Here is a 17,969-nt window from a genome sequence, read left to right on the forward strand (position 1 = left end):
GCACTGTGAGGACAATCAAGAGGTCCAGGGCTTGAGACATATGGCCATGTCTCCTTAGGATACTCTTAGGTGTGACAGTGTCTTGGACATTTGTTGACTTTTTTTTCACTGCTGATTTTTGGTGGACTGGGCAATTTATTCTTATTTATTTATCTTTTGAGATAGGGCCTCAATATGTTGTCTAGGCTAACTTTGAGCCAACAATCCCTTGGTCTCAGCTTGCTGTGCCTTGTGCCTGATTCAACAATCTTTTTTTTTTTTTTTTTTTTGTATATGTTTGCAGTACATAATGATTACATTCACTGTGGGGAGTTGGTACATGTACATAGCACAACTTAATTCTTTTTTTTTTTTTTTTGTCTTTTTCCTTTTTATCGGTACCAGGGATCAAACTCACAACTGCCTGCTTCCAAGGCAGGCGCTTATGCCGCTGAGCTAAATCCCCAGCCCCACAACTTAATTCTTTTTTATGGTCTCTTCCTTTCCTTCCCTTGATTTCTTGGCTCTCTTCTTTCTCATATGCAAAAGATCTGTCTTCCTTTTTTCTATTATCTGTCCTTTATTGTGCTCTTTGATTTATATATACTTTAGTTTTCTCAAAAGAGAAACCTTGTGATATTTAATTATTAATATTAGAATGTGTGTCTAATTTCACTTAACTTTATGGTCTCAAGTTGCATCCATTTTTCACAAATGACTCAAATTTGTCCTTCTTTATAGCACAATACTCCATTTTATATAAATATCACGCTTTTTAAATCCATTCATCTGTGGCTCAACAATTGTGAGGAAAATTGCTCAGGTACATTGTAAGGGGCATATCACCTGGGCTTTGTCTGACATTTATTTTCTCATGAGGGTTACAGCTGGGTGACAGAAGACCACAGAAGTGAAGTGGCATTTTCATCACATCCTATCAAGGGTACACTGTATCAACGAGGTTATCAGTTTTATTGATATTGACCATCACCATTAATCTCCACAGCCTAGCAGGTATCTGTTTGTTAGGTTTCTCCACTGTGAAGTTACTCCCACCCTACTCCCTACCTTCCTCTTCGGAAAAAGCCATTCTGTACAGTTTACGCCTAAGGACTAGGGAATTCTGAGAGGGAGGAGTATACCTCCATATCTAACTTTATATTACGTTTACGTTATTATTTTAGTTTAGCGGTGCTGCAGGTGATTGTTGGACCAGGTGCCCTTGCCCCGCCTTTCTCTTCTCGGCAGGACCAATGAGGTGACGGGAAAGAGCAGGGCAAACCGGAAACTGCTGTGGACTGGCCGGACAGGAAAAGCGGGAACACCGCCACGGAAGGCGGGAGCAGGGTCGACCCTTCCGGGTCCGCAGGACAATTTTTCCGCAGGCGCCGGCTGGAGCACAGCGGTAAAGGCAGCGGGGTGATGCTTTAGTTGGGCGGAGCGGACTTCTTCGTGAGTATGGGCTAGATGTAGAGCTTCGTTGCCTAGGTGACGCGCTAGTTTACTAGTTCTGTTGGTGTCAGAGTTCGGCGGCTCCATAGGTAGAGGCGGAGTCTCTCGGCCTCCAGCCTTTCGGAAAGTAGTGGTTCCTCAGCCACATCGGCTTTAGGAGAAGGGGGTTATTTCACGGTTGCCTGCTAGCCTCTGAGGTCTCTGGCGACCCTGGGAGTTCTTAATTATTTTTCTTTTAAACATGTTATTCCGCGGGGCCTCACTTAACACTGCTGGTTTCCTTTCCTCTCCTCCGGCCTCCCTCCTTTTCGTGTTTCCTGTCCCTCCCTCCTTCCCTGTTTCTTCAGTGTTTAAGATTTGCTCTGGGGCTTACCTTTTTTTTTTTTTTTTTTTTTTTTTTTTGGTACCTACGCTTGTCAGGCGGGCGCTTATGTCGCTGAACTAAATCCCAAACTGGAGCTTACTATTCTTACTCTTTTCTGTCACATCCTTTTATTTTTCTCCATATGGTTATCGCTTTCCTTCACTGTTTTGGTCTCCAACCTTTAGCTGCCTTAATTATTTTATTAGCTCAGGCTGGCCTTGAACTCACTATGTAGCCCAAGCTGACGTGGAATTTGCAGCAGTCCTCCTATCTCGGCCTCCTGAGTGCTAGAAGTACAGACGTGTGCCACCATGCCCGGCTTGGTACCAGTTATTTTCTTTTTGCTTCAACTGACTATTTTTTTCTAGTTTTTGTTATTAAAACTATAGCTTTTAGGATGATCTCTGAGAGTAGTTGATGATTTATTTACTAAAGGTCATGTTCTCTCTTCAGTGAAGCTCAGGGAAGCTGCCAGGAGTAGGAGCTGGCATTTGTTGAGTGTTTCCCAAGCCTAAAGTTCCACCAAGTGTCTTCATCCATGGTAGCTAATACTATACCTGTGACAGGCTCTGAGGTTAAGTACAACCCTAGGCAGCAGATGTGCTCTGCTGGATTTCTGTGGAGTTCATATAAAATTTTGTCATCAGTTTAAAAGTATGATCCGGTTGCAAGCAGGCAGTCTTGAGTTCGATCCCCGGTATTGATAAAAAGAAAAAAGACCAAAAAAAAAAAAAAAAGAGCCGGGCATGGTGGCCTATAATCCCAGCACTCAAGAGGCAGAGATAGGAGGATCACTGTGTGTTTGAGGCCACCCTGTGCTCCAAAATGAGTTTAAGGATCAACCTGGATTATTTAGCGAGACTGTCTAAAAAGTCAATAGATAAATAAAAGTTGGGTTTCACATAGAAGTTGAATTTTTTGAGCTTCTCTAGGAAAATATTCTAACTTTGACAACTTCTGGACCCTCAGTGGCCCCCTCCTAAACAAAATACGTTTTTTTTTGGTTGTTTTTTTTTACTTGCTACTTTGGCACTTGAAAATATGTTTTGTTTTAACAGAATTGGTTACTTTCTACTTTATAAAGGGTCACATAAAATTCATTATCAACTGAGTGAGATTTTGGAGTTTATGGATGAAAATGTTCTCAGTCTGACTTTTATTACCTCCATCATGATATGCAGAATGTGTAGAAACTTTGCATTCACCAACTATACGAAAAGATAAACACTAGTAATTCACGTGATCCAAAATGAGCAGAAGCAAAAGACTAGCATCCCATCAAGAAGAAATATTTCAGACCTGTGAATAGGACAATACTAATTTAAAAAATTGTATTTACTTTGAAGCATTCAGAATGTCAACAAAACAGCTGCAACTTTTTTTTTTTTTACAATTACAGAGTGGTGTTCATTTAATAAAACAATTATTTTGTATAAGTGAATCAGAGACAACTGAAGATGAAAAACTACTGTCCCCATATATAACTAATTTCTGCAGTGTACCAAAAAGAATCTGCTTTAAATTTCCATGCCAATTTACAGCCCATATTATACCAGGCAAGATTAGTGACTATTGAAAATATCACTAGCATAGGGTTATCTAAAGACACATTCGGTAGTGTGTTAAGTATACGGAAAAAAAAAAAAAGAGAGACTATAGTTTAAAAATAAATCTTACACAGCCTTAACATTTCAGCTTTTTTTTTTTTTGAAAAGCAGTGAGTTGTGTACAGGAAGGTTAAATGCTTTAGAGACAAGAAAAAAAACTGTTAGAACCAACTTATTCATCATCTTCCTCCTCCTCTTCATCTTCTTCCTGTTCCTCTTCTATTTCTTGCTTTTTACAGTCTTGACATCTCCCTTTTTCACTGCATCAGGTTTTCCTTTAAGTTTAGCAGCCTTTGTCTCATAAGGCTGTTTGTCATCTGCTGCAGTGTTATTCCACGTTGGTCCCAGTTTCTTTGCGACATCACCAATGGAGAGGCAGGATGTTCTCCTCTGATTTTTGGGTGATACTCAGAACAGAACAAGAAGGCCAAAGGAGGCCTCTTGAGGTACATTGGGATCCTTGAATTTTTTTGTTTCCCCCCTAACAGGATTGTAAGTTTTCATTTTCTCTTTCATAACAAGCCATTGCCATGTCTTCAAATTTTCCTTTCTCTTTCACAAACATGGTCTTCCACCTCTTTGAGAGCTTCCTAGAAAACTTGGAGAAGTTAATGGAAGTATCTTGTGCTTCTCTTGGCAAGCCTGCACAAAGAATGCATACGATGACATTTTGTCTCTTGGCTTCTTAGAGTCTCCTTTGCCTATGTTTAATTGTTTTCCTCAGTGAGGCACACAGTCACCCAGTGCTTCTGGGTCTCACTTGCCCCTGTGCTGTCTCTGTGGAGCTCAGTGTACTGCAGTGGCTGTGAGAGCGGGAGTCAGATGCAGCCTCCTCACTCTCTCTGCTCTGTAACCCAAAATACAGTTTTTAGAAGCCCTTGAAGTCCCTGTGCTTTCCTATCTTACATGCAAGTCACCAATACTTCTGGTACTGCCTGGCTACTGGAGCCATTGCCTTTTTTTTTTTTTTAGGTCTGTGTTTACTATTTGGCTCACTTCCCCTGGTGCCTTTCTGAGCTCTTTCTGTAGTTCCCACACAGAATCTGTGGTAATCCTTTCTCCCAGACCTGCTCAAATCCTAAACTAGACACAGAAAGAATTGCTCTCATTCCTAAGGTTAAATATGTAATAAATATTTTCAGAACAGGAACTGGGAGTACAGTTCAGTGGTAGACTGTTTACCTCCTAACACCAGGTCCTGGGTTTGGTCCCTAACACTTGGACACGTGCTTGCATGCACACACGCACGCGCGTGCGCGCACACACACACACACACACACACACACTTCAAAACAGTTTAAATCTCATGGACAATCCCCTGCCCCATACCTCTAATGGATATATTCACTGTTTTGTTTTGTTTTTTTAAATTGGTACCAGAGATTGAACTCACGACTGCCTGCTTGTAAGGCAGGCGCTTATGCCACTGAGCTAAATCCCCACATTCACTGTTCTTAAAACTTGGTGCTTCCTGGGATTGTGGGGGGTCCTCTCCAGATGTGAGGGTCCTCTACAGAAGTGAGATCCCTTACCCTGGGCACTCAGCACTGCTCCTTGCTGGCAGATTGGGTACAATGGTGTCATCTTTTCCAAGACTTCTCAGATTTTGTTTTTATTTATAACTCTGGTGTGAAAACAATATTGACTTTTGTTACAATTTTGAACTTTGCTCCTCACCTTGAGAATTAAAACCCTTGAAAATACTAAATAGAGAAAACTTCAGAAGTTAGTTGCCTATAGTGACACACCTCTTTAATCTTAGCATTCAGGAGGCTGACAGGAGGATCATTACAATTTTGAGGCCAGTGTGGGCTACATAGTGAGTTTAAGACCAGCCTGAACTGCATGGTTAAGATCCTGTCTCAAAAAAAATTTTTTTTTCAAGTTGACAGTAAAATGGATCCCAAGACTTACAAACTATTATTTAAGAACTCTAAGGAAATATCAAATATACCTATAATTTGGAAACTTAGATGCTCTAGGAATCAACTATGGCCTGTGGTCACCTGAAGACCAGACTCTAAATGTTAAAAATATGGACCCAGTGATGCCAAACATTCTGATTTTTTTCTTTTAGGTACAAGGGACTGTACCCAGGTACTTCACAATGAGTTACCTGCCCTTTTGTTTTTTGTTTTGAGGCAGTGTCTCATTCAGTCACTAAATTTCTGGGTGTGAATCTGAGATGATGCCTCAGCCTCCCAGAATGCTGAGATTACACTTGTGTGCCACCACTCCTGGAATATATTTTTAAAAAAATTAATTTTATAGGGGCTGAGGATTTAAGCTCAGTGGCATAAGCACCTGCCTGGCAAGTCCAAGGTTGTTAGTTTGATCTCTGGTACAAAAAAAAATCTTAAAAAAAATTAACTTTATGAGAACTCTGATAATTTTTAAGTGTCAGACATTGTTTTTTAAAAATAAATTTTTCTTCAGGGAAGTTGAGGCAAAAAAAAAGTAAATTTTGTGAGCTGTTTGCAGAGAAAGTAGTGCCAGTTGCTGAGTGAAACAGTGAACCTTGGAGGACTTGAGGGTCCCAGAGGCAGCAGACACAAGATTCACTGGAGGAACCTTCCAGAAAGTAAACCCCACAGCTGAAATCACCCCCACCCTTTCTGATATCTGTAACCTGCATAGAAGAAATTTTTCCTCACTCTGGAACGTAAAGTGCAATCACTGTCCTTCTCACATTGGGCCTTATTTCCCAGGTCTGGAGGGAAGTTGAGCCCACATCCTTTGAGGCTTCCACAGATGTCTGAAGACGCTGGGCCCCATGCACTTCCCAGTCAGGACTTTTCCCCCTTCATCCTCAAGCTAGAGTGGCTTCATAAATTAAATTATCTCACATCTTTCCAAGATGTAGGGCATCAGGGTGGTTAAAGGGAGTTCTGGGTCTACTTTACCCTTAGGGAGAGCAATCTGTGTGACTTTTTTTTTTTTTTTTTTTTTTTTTTTTGTGGTACTAGAAATCAAACCCAGAGTTTTCTTTTAAAATTTTTGAGCTAAGGTCTTTTGAAGTTACTAAGCTACCCTGGCTGGACTAGAATTTGCAATCCTCCTGCCACAGTTTTCCAGATTATTGGGATTACAGGTGTACCACTACACCCAGCTAATGTCAGCCTCTAGCTCTTATTACAGTCTTCAGGGAAGCCAGAAAATGCCCTTTCCTGGGGAAGCTTTAATGGATCCTAGGCCATCAAAGAGACAGGAAATGAATGTCAGAAGCACTGTGCGCATAATGGTCCCATTCCCATGACTGCAGTGCTCTCTAGGAAACATCAAATATGCCTTTAATCCTAGACAAGGTGGTTGAGCCAGGAGGACAAATTTAAACTCAACCTGAGTAATTTAACAACTTAGTGAAAACATGTTTCAATGTAATAAATAATTTTTTTGGTCTTTTTTAAGGCAAAGTTTCACTAATATGGTACAGGCTGGCCTTGAACTTACTTTGTACCCCAAACTGGCCCCAAACTCGTGGTAATCCTCCTGCCTCAGCCTCCCAAGTACTTGGATTACAAGTGTATGCCACTGTGACTGGCTTTTAAAATAAAAAAAATTAAAAGGGCCTGGAATGTAGGTTAGTGAGAAGGTCCTGACTCAATTCCTAGTACTAAAAAAACCCGAAAGATTAAAAAGGATCAAATATCAGAGTCTTTCCCAAACTGCATCTTCCCATTTTTCTGTTTTGGCACCTCTGCTTTATAGACATTGTGAATAATTGTTTGGTAGAGTAATCATCATAAACAGGCATTGTAGGTCTAGAAGTTATTTTCTAGCCAAAGCAGGTGCGCGCTTGGTTCAGGACCCCAGACCCGGAACCCTCAAAGCTGGGAACTCTGTAGGGCGGCAGCTGCATGGGGAACGGGATCTGGGAGGGACTTCCTGTTGTCCCTAATCCCAGTCTCCACCCAGCTCCCCGCTTTCTCGTTGCTGGCTGCAGAGACTGCCCTCCCTGGGGAGGGGCCCTGCTACTCTACCTACTCTACCTCCACTTTGGTGAGACGTGGGGTGCTGGGGAGGGTGCTGGATCCTGACGCCGGAACAGGTGGCTAGCTTGCAAGAGGGAACAGGGTCAAAGGTGGAGGGTTTTGGGCTGGCAGGAGGGAAGAGGCCTGGACCTGGATTTGGTAAGGAGAAAGACATTGTATGCAGAACCACCAGTGCAATGGACATCCCGAGGCAGCAGCTGCAGCTGCAGAGTGAGGTGCTTAGAGAGAGGCTGGTTGATTCCTGAATGGAGATCTTAGGTGGGTCAGAGCCCACAGTATGTGTCTTGAGGCCCTTGGCTCTGATTCCCAAGTCTGTGAAAGGCAGACCCTACTGCCCATTTTGTAGGATCTCTGCACAGCTTTCTGCTTCTGGTGACAGGAAATACTGGTTTCAATTTAGCTTTGACTTTCCTTGAGCTGGTGGCCCTGAGATGGGAAGCTCTTTAGCAGTAAAGGGGACAATATACAACAGCATTCTTTTGAAAGGAAGAAACAGAAACCATCATTGAAGGTGGGACTGTAGGATTAGGTGAGGTAGATTTCATTTCTAGGGAGCTCTGATTTGGTGTACAGATTTTCAAGGCATATCAGAGGTGTCCAGGAATCACTTGCTGATTTCTTTCTGCTCTTCCAGGCTTCTGGCCAGAAGCCAGAGGGGGGTTGGCTGACAGTAGAGAGAAACAACTTGCTGTTCTTCCTAGCTCTGAAACAGAAAATGGCTACAGACGGTGGAGGCGTCCCTGTTGCTGAGAACAAGGGGAGAGTCCAGGAGGTATGATGGGGTTTCAGATGAAAAAGGCATGCATTGAAGGGAACAGATCAAAGTTTGATGGGGATTGCGGTCAAAGGAGGGTGTCTGGACCAAGGGGAAAATTAGACTCCCTGGTGGAGGAGTAGGAGGTTGGAGCACTGGATGTGGAGTATTAGAGAGAAGGAAGTATATTGGGAGATACCCTCCATCTGGTATTTCCACTGTAACTTTTGTCTGGTGGATCCTATAAGCCAGTGGGCACATGAGATAGTGAATAGTAGGTATCCGCTGGTAAGGTTTATTCTGCACAGTGCGCAGTGCACACAGGGAACCTTATTCTGTTCCCCACTCCCTCTCTCTAGGCATAACCTCATCTGTCTGGGTCTCTGCTCCCTGTTCTTCCTGTGCCTGGTATCTGTGTGTGTGTGCATGTATGCACATAAGTGTGTGTATTGTACATTTGTGTGCGTATATAATGATCACCTTCTGGGGCCTAGGGTCTCCAGGACCAGAGTCAGAGTCCCCTGGCCTGTGGTCAGTAGGTGTCAGTTGTAAAATGTGGAACATGTACCTGAAGACCTTACCTATTTTACTAGGTCCTGGGGAGGTTGAAAGGAAGTAATGGGGATGAAGCCTTCTACAAGGAGCTCATCAGCCTGTAACTGATTACTATACTACACAAAGCTGGGGCACCTCTGACTGTTGGAGTCTATACTGTACCCCCACCTAGTGTATTTATGTATGCACAGCTGGTATTAGTGCTGCTGACTTTATGCCACTGTTACCCCTGTTCCATGTGCCTTTCAAGGTTGCTTGTTACATGGCCCTTGAGCACCTGACAAGATTGTACATCTACATCCTCTGCTGATGTCAGATTCTGTCAAGCATGTGCAGGTAGAGTGATGATGATAATAATAATAACCTGTGCTGCTTCATGTTTATCCAGAATCATCTCTGACTCACTTGTGTGCCCCTCATAACTGCTCTGGGCAGGCAGGAGAAGAACGTGACTCCCAAAAGCCCCTATCTGTCAGGGTGTTAATGAGTCTGGCACTCTGGCGCCCAGGCACTTTGACTTGGAGCTGAGGATATTCCAAGACCTGAACATAGTGGAGGTATGGGGAGAACTGTACACAAGCTGGTCCATATGCCATGGTGGTGATGCGAACTCACCAGGGCCCTGCCAGTATGAGGGAGATGGCTTACCTGCCCAAAGCTTTTGAGTTCTGTGGTTGTGGGCCATTGTCTAATCTCTGGCCTTGGTGTGTTTGTTTCCTGTAGCTGCAATAGATACCACTGACTGGGTGGTTTCAGACAACCATGATTTACTCACTACAGTCTTGGAGACCAAGGTGTCAGCTGGGTCATACTCCGTCACAGATTCTTATGGAGGGCCCTTCCCTTCTCTTCCTGCTTCTAGTGACTCTTGGTTCTCCTTGGCTTACTTGATGATGAGGGCTATCATTCCTAGATTTCAGGTCAGGCACATCCCTGTCAAGACATGCTCTGCAGGCTAGAGGAGACAGTGCCTTTGAGAGCTGCTCAGATGTCACAGCACATCAAGATGGAGCCAGAAGAGCCGAATCCTGAGGGGGCTTCACGGGAAGACAGTGCTCCAGGTGGATGTGGCCAGGTGCCCCTAAGCCCTGGCTCTAAAGAGAAAGCTCTCTTACTGCCTGGTGGAGGTAGGACAGGGAGATGGAAAACTGAGATCCTTTCCTGGGGAGGCATCTGTGGGAGGGTAGAAACTTGACCAAAGCAAGGCTGACGAGCTTTAACCTAGGAGGGAACCCAAAATTTCACCTGACTTTCTGAGACCACCCTTGGCAGTCTCTTCTTGGATTGGGTTGGGGGTAGTATAAGAGACAGCTGGGGAGCAGCAGCATACAACAGGAGGAGCTGACCACCCTAAGGACCCCTCTCCTCCTATAGCCCTTTCCTCACCCCGGATCCCTGTACTTTCCCGAGAGGGGCGGACCAGAGACCAGCAGATGGCTGCCGCACTCCTCACAGCCTGGTCCCAGGTAAGTGTCTCTTTCAGGCCTGTTTGCCCTCTGTCCCGCCTGTCTCTGGGTGAAGGCAGGGCCCTTCTCTGGCCCTGCATCTGCTGTGTCCAGCTGGAGAGGCTGTTAAGAAGTAATAGGCATGAAGCCCTAATCTTCCACTTTCCCAACTGTCCCTGAAGTACTGTAGGAATGGCCACCTGAGCACCCTAGCCCAGGCATGGAGCCCACAGTTAGGCCTGGCTGAGGCTGGAAAAGCAACAGAAGAGTAAACAGCTGGGTCTGTGATTGTGACTCATTGTCCAGGGGCTGAGATGAGAGTGGGAGGTGTGTGGAGATCCTGAGTTCTGGCTATGGTCCCTGAATATACAGCTTTGCTCTTGAATCTCCCCTAACAAAGGCCATCCTTGGGTGGCTGTCCCACCTGACCATTAGGTCTGGGTGGCAGGCCTCCCTGGGGACAAGTTGGGTTTTCAGCATACATCTTGGCATCATCATTCTACCATGTCCATGCGTATCCTGGGCACAGGGTGTTTTATATTGTGTCAGATGCCTGTGACATTTGAGGATGTAGCTCTGTACCTTTCCCGGGAAGAATGGGGACGACTGGACCATACACAGCAAGACTTCTACAGGGATATGCTGCAGAAGAAAAATGGGCTGGCCTTGGGTAAGAGCTTACAGGTGGTGGGGGCATCTGGCTTTCTGAGGTCCTGGAGTGAGGGTGGGGTTCCTGCTATTACTTCCCTGTTCCTTTTTTTTGCAGAGGAGGGGGGATTGGAAGTTGGGGGGTGGGGAGTAACTGGGAATTGAACCAGGGCCTTTGCACTGAGCTCCATTTCCAGCCTTTAAATTTAGACAGATTTTTTTTTTTTTTTTTTTAAATCGGTACCAGGGATCGAACTCATGACCGCCTGCTTGCAAGGCAGGTGTTTATGCCGCTGAGCTAAATCCCCAGCCCCTAGACAGAATCTTAAGTTTGAGCTGTTTCTGGGCTTAAACTTTTTTTTTTTTTTTTTTTGTCTTTTTGAGACAGGGTCTATCTGTGCAGTTTGGGCTGCCCTTGGGCTCACTTTGTAGCCCAGACTGGTCTCAAACTCGCAATGATCCTCCTGCCTCAGCCTCCCAGAGTGCTAGGATCACAAGTGTGTGCTATCTATCCAGCTCCCTCTCATTGCTTCTTCAGACAGCATTGTTCTGTAGAACCTTCCACAGGAATTGAAACATTCTGCATCTGTCCTAGGATAGCAGCCACTAGAAATGTGCTTAGAGCAACTGAGTTTCTAGTTTCATTTAACTTTGATCAGCTAAGATTTGAGTGCAAACAGCTATGGTTTGTGGCTGCCCTACTGCACAGCACTGATCTGGGTTCTGCTTTTTTTCTGTCTTTTTTCACAGTGCTTATTCATTTCCATAGTTCTTTCTCCCTTCTCTTAGCACCAGCTTCAGAAATGCCTGCAGAAAGCTTGACCCTGGGCTTTGTGGACTGCTCAGCCTGATGGGAAGTGGCACCAATCCCTTAGGCCTAACATTTGCTGAGGTGTCACATTTGCCCTCGGAAGCTGGGGAGACTATGGTCCTCAGTGGGGCTGGTTTGCCTTGGCTTCCCTGATGGCAGGTATTTAAGTTCCAGGCTTTTGACTCCTCCATTTCAGACCAATTTTCTTGACAGGATCTGAAGAGGTCTTCAAGTGTTGTCATCTAGTCAGTCAGTCAACACCCAGATACTGCACACAGTTGCATCCTTGACTTCCATGATGGTCCTGGCCTGCAGGCCCTTGCTGGTCTCCCCAGCTGCCAAGCTCACTCTGCTAATTATCTCAGTCTGGCTCCCCCACCCCACTCATTCACATGCCATGAGGCCCAGGCCAACAAGCCCTGGCAAGTCTTAGAGGATCAGAGAGAACTGAGCAGACAGCTACAGGCCCCAAAGATGTCCAGAGCCACTTTGTGGGTCCCATGAATATCTTTAATCCTATGGAAGGCCCTCTGTTCTCATTCTGACTTCACCAAAATTCCCAGGGCCTCTTACCCCTGGGACTCAGCACATGGGTTTTAACTTCTTGGTTGCCAGTGTTCCCAGCCTCTGTCCTGGGCCTGCCCTTTTCATCCCTACTCCATGTAAATGCAGCCATAAGACAGTTCTTCCCACTTCTTAGTGTACTGACAAAGTGAAGAGGCAAAGGAACTGCCACTCTGACCTGGTTCAGCTCTGTTGTTCTCCCTACCATCTGTTGCTTGTGCAGGGAAATGGGAGGCAGGGACAGCTCGGCACTGGGAAGAGTATAGCTGGCTGTTTCCTAAAAGTGCACATACTTTTCATCCAAAGGATTTTTAATGCTGAAGATCAAATCCAGAGCCTTCTGCATGCTAAGTCCAAATGCTTTTTCACTGAACTACACATGCAGCCCTTTTTTTTGAACACTTCAAGACAAAGTCTCATTAAATTGCCCAGGCTGGCCTTAAACCTGTGATTCTCATGCCTCAGCCTCCAGAGTGCTGGGATCACAGGTATGCACCTCTGTGGCAGGGTATTTTTTTAGTGTATTTGCTGGAGTCTCACTGTTCCTTTTTTGCCCCATCACTTCTCGGGGGATGTTGTCTACTGGTGGGGACAGCCTAGGAAGGTCCATGATGAGCACAGCCTTTTTCTGGGCAGGGTTTCCCTTCAGCAGGCCTTTCTGGGCCCCACAAGTACCCAGGAAGGTTGAAGCCTTGAGCTCCAGCAGGCAGACAGGAGCCGAGGAGGAACAGGGCGACTATGGCTCAGGTAAGGGCCTGAGGAAGGGATGTGGGCACTGCCAATGCTGGGTGCTCCCTGTGAGTACAGGACTGCCAGATCCCTCTCCCTCTTCCCTCTATGGGTACCTCTGAACCTTTCTTACTCCTAGAACCCAGCCCCTGGGCCTTCGCTCTTCTTCCACACCCCGGGGGGTCCTTCCAGAAAGAAGTTTGTCTCCTTGAAATCCCTTTCCTTCTCCAGGAACTGTGGAGGTGGAGAAGGAGGCTCCAGCCAAGTGTGTGGCATCCCTTGGGGATGTGAAGCCCTTATCCACGGCAGGATGGGTCGCAGGGCAGGTCCTCCAGTACATACAGCAAGTTACCAGTGACCAGAATGCCAGGTCTGCCAGAGACACTGGGCAGCCAGCTCCTGGGGAAGCAAGACAGCCCGAGCTCACCTTGCCCAACACCTGTACCCCGAAGGCCCTGGAGGACTGCATCCTAGAGAACCCTAAGGAAGAGGAAAAGGGCATGCCTGAGAGTAACGAGGAGGGCCTGGCCCCTGATGGCGAAGTGGGCAAGAAGAGCTATAAATGTGAGCAGTGTGGCAAGGGCTTCAGCTGGCAGTCACATCTAGTCACACATCGACGCACACACACCGGAGAGAAGCCCTACACCTGCACAGACTGTGGTAAGCGCTTCAGCCGCAGCTCGCACCTTATCCAGCACCAGATCATACACACAGGCGAGAAGCCCTACACCTGCCCCTCTTGTTGGAAGAGCTTCAGCCACCACTCCACGCTGATCCAGCACCAGCGCATCCACACGGGCGAGAAACCATATGTGTGTGACCGCTGTGCCAAGCGCTTCACCCGCCGCTCGGACTTGGTCACGCACCAGGGCACACACACAGGCGCCAAGCCGCATAAGTGCCCCATTTGTGGCAAATGCTTCTCACAGAGCTCAGCTCTGGTCACGCACCAGCGCACTCACACCGGCTTGAAGCCCTATCCATGCCCCGAGTGCGGCAAGTGCTTCAGCCAGCGCTCCAACCTCATAGCACATAACCGCACGCACACCGGGGAAAAGCCCTATCACTGCCTCGACTGTGGCAAGAGTTTTGGCCACAGCTCACACCTCACGGCCCACCAGCGCACACACCGTGGCGTGCGGCCCTATGCCTGTCCGCTGTGCGGCAAAAGCTTCAGCCGCCGCTCCAACTTGCACCGCCACGAAAAGATCCACAGCAGCGGGCCCAAGGCACTGGCTGTGCTCATGTTGGGGGCAGCGGCTGCTGGGACACTGGCCGCACCCCCACCAGCCCCTACCTAAGTCGGCAGGGCAGCTGGGCTAGTCCACTGAAATAACGGCCTTGGCATGGGGAATGGAGTGGGAAGGGATGAGTGCTGGGGAGGTGCAGGAGTGGGGAGGGGCATAGTATCTGGGGAGGCGAGAAGGCACCGTGGGCAATCTAGCCAAAAATTAAAGGCCTTAGAACACAAACTCTGGCCTAAGTCTCTTGTCTTACAGGCACTGGTGCCGATCACCTGAGCACAGAGAGGGGTTGGAGCTGGGCCAACTATGTCTCCATCCCCAAGTTACTACTCTGGGCTGGAGTATCCTTATCTCCCCTTCTTCCTTTGTTTGAATTTGGTTTTGTGGCACTGAGGATTGAACCCAGCACTGAGATCCATCCTTAACCCTTTTAATTTTGAGCCAGGATCTCCCTGAGTTGCCCAGGCTGGGTTCAAGCTTGTGGTCTTCCTGCCTCAGCCTCTCACAGTGCTGGTATTACAGGCATGTACCACCTGTGTCTGTCTCCTGCCTAGCCTTGACTTCAGGTTCCTTTTGTCATAGGCTCATTCCGGAACACTGGAACCATAAATCTATAAACTAGGGCTTCTTTTTTTTTTTTTTTTTTTTTTTTTTTGTCTTTTTCATTTTTACTGGTACCAGGGATTGAACTCACGACTGCCTGCTTGCAAGGCAGGCGCTTATGCCGCTGAGCTAAATCCCCAGCCCCTAAACTAGGGCTTCTAAGTGCAGAGTTTTTAGCCTGAAGTCGGCCAGTAGGTGTAGACCTGGCAGGACTAGCTGCTGCTGCCCTCATGTTCCAAGGGCACTTGCTCACTGGTCCTGGGCTTTCCTTTGGCTCCTCTCTTTGGGAGCTGGGAGCAGGACAGAGCCAGTTTGGAAGCTGCTGTGCAGTGCTTCCTGCCTTAGGCAGAGAGCTGAATTTTGTGGTTGGCTTTTTTCAATCAGCTTCCATGAGGTGCTGCCTGTATCATAGTTAGAATTCTTCCCTGATTAAGGACCTGTTTCCCTTCTGACTCCTGCAGCTACCGCCACTGCTGCTGTTACTCTCCTTTTTGACCTAATGGGTATCTCCTTTACAGTTTGCCCTACTTATCACTGCCTAGTTCTTTTAATTCTGATCTTTTCCTGGTTTTTGCTTTCTGTAAGCTTTTATTTTCCATTTTCTCCTTTTTTTTGCCCAGAGAAGAGTAAGTTCAGCTTGTTGATCCCATATTGTGGTTTAGCTTCTAAGTTAACATTTAGCATTGACACTAACTGACCACAAGAACATCTGCACTAGGGAAGCCAGAGACCCCATCTGTTCCATGGGTCATGGGGCCAGCTGGGTGGCTGCAGCCTGGGTTGGGTCTCAGTTTCTAAGGGATGCTTGAATAATATGTCAGACTGAGAAGTGTAATCACTGCCATCTATGAAGCAGCATCTCTGCCAGCGTGATGCCAAGCCTGTGAATATATCATCTCTACTAGCCATGAGTGAGTTTTATCCCAGTTTTACAGATGAGGACACAGGTTAAGAGAGAAATCCAATCACTTATCCAGATTCATAAAATTGGATAACGAAATTGGTGTCAGATCCTGGTCTATTTGTCCTGTAAGATCGTTATGCCTTGTATCCTTGTTCACTAATACTGTGTATAATCTTATAATTTTTTTTTTGTACCAGGGATTGAATTTACAACTTCACACGTGCCAGGCAGGTGCTTATGCCACTGAGCTAGATCCCCAGCCCCCTTGTTTACTAATAAATGCATGATATTATGAGGGAGGGCTAATAGGACTAGAACAGGTAGTCTTTGACCTTCAGGGACATGGAACTCAGTGGGCCATGGGAGTGCTGTGGGGCATGAAGGCAGCTAGAAACTGGAAAACTGCGAACTGGTGAACCCAGGCTGGGCTTGGCGGTGTATGGAAGCTGTCAGTGGGGTTTAGGATTGCTGGCAGGACTGGTTGAATTGGATGGTTATTTCTTAGGCCAGCAAGAAAGCAGATTTCTCCTTAGGCTTATCCTCTTGGCTTTAGTCATTCAGCCAGAAGTGGAATTTCTCTGCTTGAGTATGATGGGTGGGTGGGGGGTTCTCACTTTAACACAGGTTGATCTCAGGGAGTTTGTTTTCTAATGGAGAAACAAGTAGGAAAGAAACTTGTTAAAATGACACTGGAGAGCCAGGGATATAGCTCAAGGCCACAGCACCTGTCTGGCAAGCACAAGGTCATGAGTTCAATCCCCAGCACCCCCCCCCCCAATTTATATTTTATATATAGAGAGAGCTATAATCACTTGTCATGAAAGGACACTTAGATAGTGAGTACTGCCTGCTTTGATTTCAGCTGCTCAGATCATGTGGACAGCCTGCTGAGACAAATCATCAGGACTTGAGCTAGTCAGAGGGCTGTCCAGTCCACAGATTCACTCAGACTTCACTGCTACACTGTGGCCTCTGGGGACCTCAGAGATCACAGTATCCAGGAGAAATATGTCCCCTTTCGTGGCAGAGTGCAGAGGAATATGGTTCAGAAGGCCCCCTGGATAGTACTTGGAGATTCCCTTCATTGGAGTTCTGTCTGCTTCTGCCTGGACATCTAGAGGTAACCAATTCTGGAAGATGTGACAAGAACATGTTCGTAGTGGAATGTGGCATTTTGGAAAATAATTGACAAGAGCAAGTAAGACTGCGGTTTGAGATAGAGGGTGTGTCAGGAGAGGTCCTCAAAAGTCAGGCTAAAGGGTGCTTATATTTGGTGGGTGTGGTATGTCCTCAAGAAGGGGGCTAGAGAGAACATCAGGCGAAGGGCCTTAGTAGGAGGACATGGGGTGAGGAGGCCAAGCTTGGCCGTATATCTTATATTTTAGCCTCTCTGCCCAGCAAAACTCCAGCTGACTGGTTTACTGCTCACCTGCGTGGTCAGGCTAAGAATGACAGCGAGGGAACAAGTCACGTTGGCTTCCCCTGCCTCCCTTTTTCTGTGGCTTGCATTCAAGGCCCAAGGGCGCTGGCTAGACCTGACTGCTCCTCTGACCTCTGCCAGGATCTCCTCCTCACCCCCACCGCCACGCCTGACCTCAAAGGAGTCGGTCACACAGGACAGGAACGAACCGGAGGGGGCAGCTTCCCTTGGCCAGTCAAGTGCCAGGGTTCCCGCAAAATTGACCAATCATGGCTGACGTTTGTGCTCACAGCCTGGATACTCCTTCCACGCCCCCAGCCGCACTGTTGCCTGGCCAACGGCTCTAGGCTCCGGCTTTAGGCTGTTAGAGTGTCCTTCGCCTGGCCACGGCTACTGGAGGAACTAGAGAGCCAGGAACTGGACGTCAAGTTCATCGCCTGGATGCTCGAACGCTCACAGCCGGCCCTGCGCTGCAGTCAGCCTCCCGGGTCAACAGCTGAGAACCGGGCCTTGAGGCCCGGGTCGCCACCGGCCTTGTGCAGTCACTTCCGGTCCTGCCCGCCGGCCTGTGGCTCTGTGGCGCCGCGGGAATCCAGGCCCCCGCTGGAGGGCTTGGAGCCGAATGTGTCCTTCTAGGGAATAGGCCGGTGTGAGTGCGGCCCCAGCCGTTGCGGAGCGGCTTCAAAGGAGACTGGGCTTTAGGAAACTCCGACGGGTAGCACGTGTAGGGGCTCTGCGGTTTAAGTAATGTGTGAGGAGCAGGGATAGGGGTTTTGCTGCCTATGCCGGTTCAGTTTTCTTTCTTTTTTTCCATTTACTATATTGATACTGGAGATCGAACGTAGGGTCACTCTGCCCCAGAGCTACATCCTCAGACCCCCCTTAAAGTTTAGCTCAT

The 17,969-nt window shown here is 47.2% G+C and overlaps 1 protein-coding gene and 1 pseudogene across 10 annotated transcripts; one reads left to right on the plus strand and one right to left on the minus strand.

Annotated features, from left to right (window-relative positions):
- The first annotated feature begins 1,267 nt into the window (after positions 1-1,267).
- Positions 1,268-14,372, plus strand: Znf205 (zinc finger protein 205). Of its 10 annotated transcripts, none has more exons than XM_013141634.3 (7): positions 1,309-1,431; positions 8,029-8,166; positions 9,617-9,830; positions 10,078-10,169; positions 10,698-10,818; positions 12,808-12,918; positions 13,132-14,372. In XM_013141634.3, the coding sequence occupies exons 2-7, from the start codon at positions 8,110-8,112 to the stop codon at positions 14,199-14,201; spliced, it is 1,665 nt and encodes a 554-aa protein (XP_012997088.1). In that variant the 5' UTR covers positions 1,309-1,431; positions 8,029-8,109; the 3' UTR covers positions 14,202-14,372. The 10 variants fall into 10 exon arrangements, with proteins under 10 accessions (XP_005007512.1, XP_012997088.1, XP_012997091.1 ...); XM_013141637.3 differs by lacking the exon at positions 8,029-8,166 and adding an exon at positions 8,954-9,039 and having other exon boundaries at positions 1,330-1,431; XM_005007452.4 differs by having other exon boundaries at positions 1,331-1,431; positions 8,096-8,166.
- LOC101788481 (high mobility group protein B1-like) lies at positions 3,575-4,986 on the minus strand (annotated as a pseudogene).
- Positions 14,373-17,969: the final 3,597 nt, after the last annotated feature.

This window comes from Cavia porcellus, unplaced genomic scaffold (assembly GCF_034190915.1).
Source record: "Cavia porcellus strain 051 isolate PalLab524CR breed Dunkin Hartley unplaced genomic scaffold, mCavPor4.1 scaffold_16, whole genome shotgun sequence".
Taxonomy (NCBI): domain Eukaryota; kingdom Metazoa; phylum Chordata; class Mammalia; order Rodentia; family Caviidae; genus Cavia; species Cavia porcellus.